Source organism: Propithecus coquereli, unplaced genomic scaffold (assembly GCF_000956105.1).
Source record: "Propithecus coquereli isolate 6110/MARCELLA unplaced genomic scaffold, Pcoq_1.0 Scaffold145, whole genome shotgun sequence".
Lineage (NCBI taxonomy): Eukaryota > Metazoa > Chordata > Mammalia > Primates > Indriidae > Propithecus > Propithecus coquereli.
The window spans coordinates 389,086-391,478 of NW_012138858.1; the positions used below are offsets into that span (position 1 = coordinate 389,086).

Consider the following 2,393-nt stretch of genomic DNA (forward strand, 5'->3'; position numbering starts at 1 on the left):
GGCCCAATCTCTTGTTTTCTGCATTAGAAAACAGGTGGAGACTTCAAGGCCTGCTACTGCAGAGCCAGGACCAGACCCTCCATTTTATGATTCCTACCAGGACCTGACTAATGGCTTGGCATGTGGCTGGTGACCCAGCTCAGGCACCCGAGTTGGGCAGGGGCTTGGGAGTGCAGAAGAGGCCGTGGTACACCATGCCGGGGGTGAGGATCTTATTCTGAAGACGATGGGGGAACGCTGTGTGATTTTTAAGCAAAGTTGCAACTGTAGATTTGTGTTTTAGGATGATGTAAGCTTTTGTTGTTTAATATTTTGAACATGGGGAAAATAGATCAGTTTCTTCCTTCCTGTTCTCCTATTCAGAGGTCACGAGGTACTGCTGTTTTCCTGGTGGACTGTTGCTCCATTCAGGAGCTGTGCACATCCCAGGAGCCAGTCTGAATTTGTAATAGCATCTTAATTCCAACTCCCCCTCCCTCCTGCCCATTGAATGTTTAGTCTGTGTCCAATTTTCCAGTACTGCACATAGTATCTTAGTGCATACAGCTTGTTCTCATTTTAGATTGTATTCCAAGAAGTCCAATTATTGAAAAAGGGAAGAAACATACTTAAGACTTGATGTATTTTTGCATTCATCTTTGGTTCACTTCTTAAACTTCTGACTGTACTTTTAGAAAATTTAATTTTGATTTAAGTTGCAAAAAGTAACTCATTTTTTGAATCAAGAGTTTCCACAGAATGTTATTTCTAAGGAAATTAAGCACATTGAGAGTATAGTTCTGTAGAACAAACTCCACTTGCATATGTGATTCTTTGTATTTCGCTTAGCAGTTTTGTTGATTTTCATTGCAGTTCACATTGCCAGTGACGCCCTGGTCTGCCAGGTAGCCTCTGAATTACTGCTGTGGGCCGCTTACTAGTTAGAATCATTGCGGAAGCACTGGGTTAGGAATTAGGAGATCTAGGTTTGAGTTCTGAGGTTATTTACTAGATGTGACCTTGGGTAAATCTCATTTAATGTCTCTGGTCTCTTTCCTCATTTATTAAATAAGGGTAATAGTCCCTGCCTGGCTTTCTGCACATGGTTGGTTTGGGTTCAGAGGAAAGAAAGTGAAAGCAAGGTGTAGATTTTCACAAGGGATATTAATATAAGGCATCTTGTGAGGAGGTGGAGAAAATGACTTAGATTTGGACTAAGAATATTGCTGCCCCATTTATCCAATATTGCGTTATGGGAAGAGCAGTTGGGACTATGTGTTTCTTTGAAGTTTGCTACAGAATTTGTCTTTAGAAAAATCTGTTGCAGTCAACCTTCCTGAATGACTGACCTGCTTTTGTATGTGTCAGCTCAGCCATCACAAGTAACTTCAATGGGTTTGGTAGTGAACTTCAGAGAAGCTTCTTATTATGCGCACGCTTTTTGTTTATCTGTTTTTTTATTTCTCAGTCTGTAGATTCTAGCCTTGGGGGTCTTTCCCGATCCAGCACTGTGGCCAGCCTTGATACAGATTCTACCAAAAGCTCAGGTACATACGAGGATTGGATCATTTCTTGTCTAAGCCTTTTTGCTTATGCTTGTATAGTTTCACCAGTGTCACACAATGAGTTCTCGTGCATTCGCGGTTTTCTTCCTCTCCTCTGCCACTTTTGACAAGAGTTTAGAAACGGGCCAAGATTTGGTGGGACGTGGGTTGGGGGTGTGGCTTGTTAGTGAAAACCATCGGCTTGGAGGTTGGCTCAGGCACTCCAGCAAAATGGTTAATGGGTTCTAGAGTAAAAATGTTTGAAAACATTGTGGGCAATAATTTAGAAGTTTCAAATAGCTTTTTAAGAAATGGGGTGGCAGAGGGTGAATTATATTAGACTTATGTTGTTTATGGGGAAGAGGACAAATGTCTTGGTGATTAAAGGGTTAAGGAGCCATTTACCCCAAAGTACCCCGAGATACACTTGCTCACGACCACAAGGAACACAAGTAATTAAGGGGAGCATCTGTCACAGATCCTTGCAACATTTATGCAGCTGCCCGAAATTACTAGGTCCTTAGAAATCAAAAAGTGGCTTCAACCCAAGCTCCATAAATAGCTGATGACTAACTAGAAATATACTATACTCATTTTCTTGCCGAAAATCCTACTTTTCCCTTCAGGATCATTAATCTATAAAGAGAATGTTGTAGCATTAAGTCCATTATCTTGATTTCCAGATGCCTTTAAAATATTAAAGATGTGGATATCTTTTCATTATATAAATAAGCTAAAAGTAATCACAAAGTATTTCCTTAATATGGTGGGTAGTTTGTGGTAGTTTTTGTATTGGCTAGATTTTATAGCACACACAGTTCTTCAACTTGTTGCCATCTGTTACGGGACTTCCTGCCTAGCATTATTCCA

General features: G+C 40.6%; 1 protein-coding gene across 1 annotated transcript in view; it reads left to right on the forward strand.

Annotated features, from left to right (window-relative positions):
- ITGB1BP1 (integrin beta 1 binding protein 1) overlaps nucleotides 1-2,393 on the forward strand; it is a 13,263-nt gene that overhangs the window by 2,359 nt on the left and 8,511 nt on the right. The window contains exon 2 of the mRNA XM_012639952.1: nucleotides 1,448-1,526. Within this exon, the coding sequence (XP_012495406.1) occupies nucleotides 1,448-1,526 (79 nt within the window). The remainder of the gene's footprint in view (nucleotides 1-1,447; nucleotides 1,527-2,393) is intronic.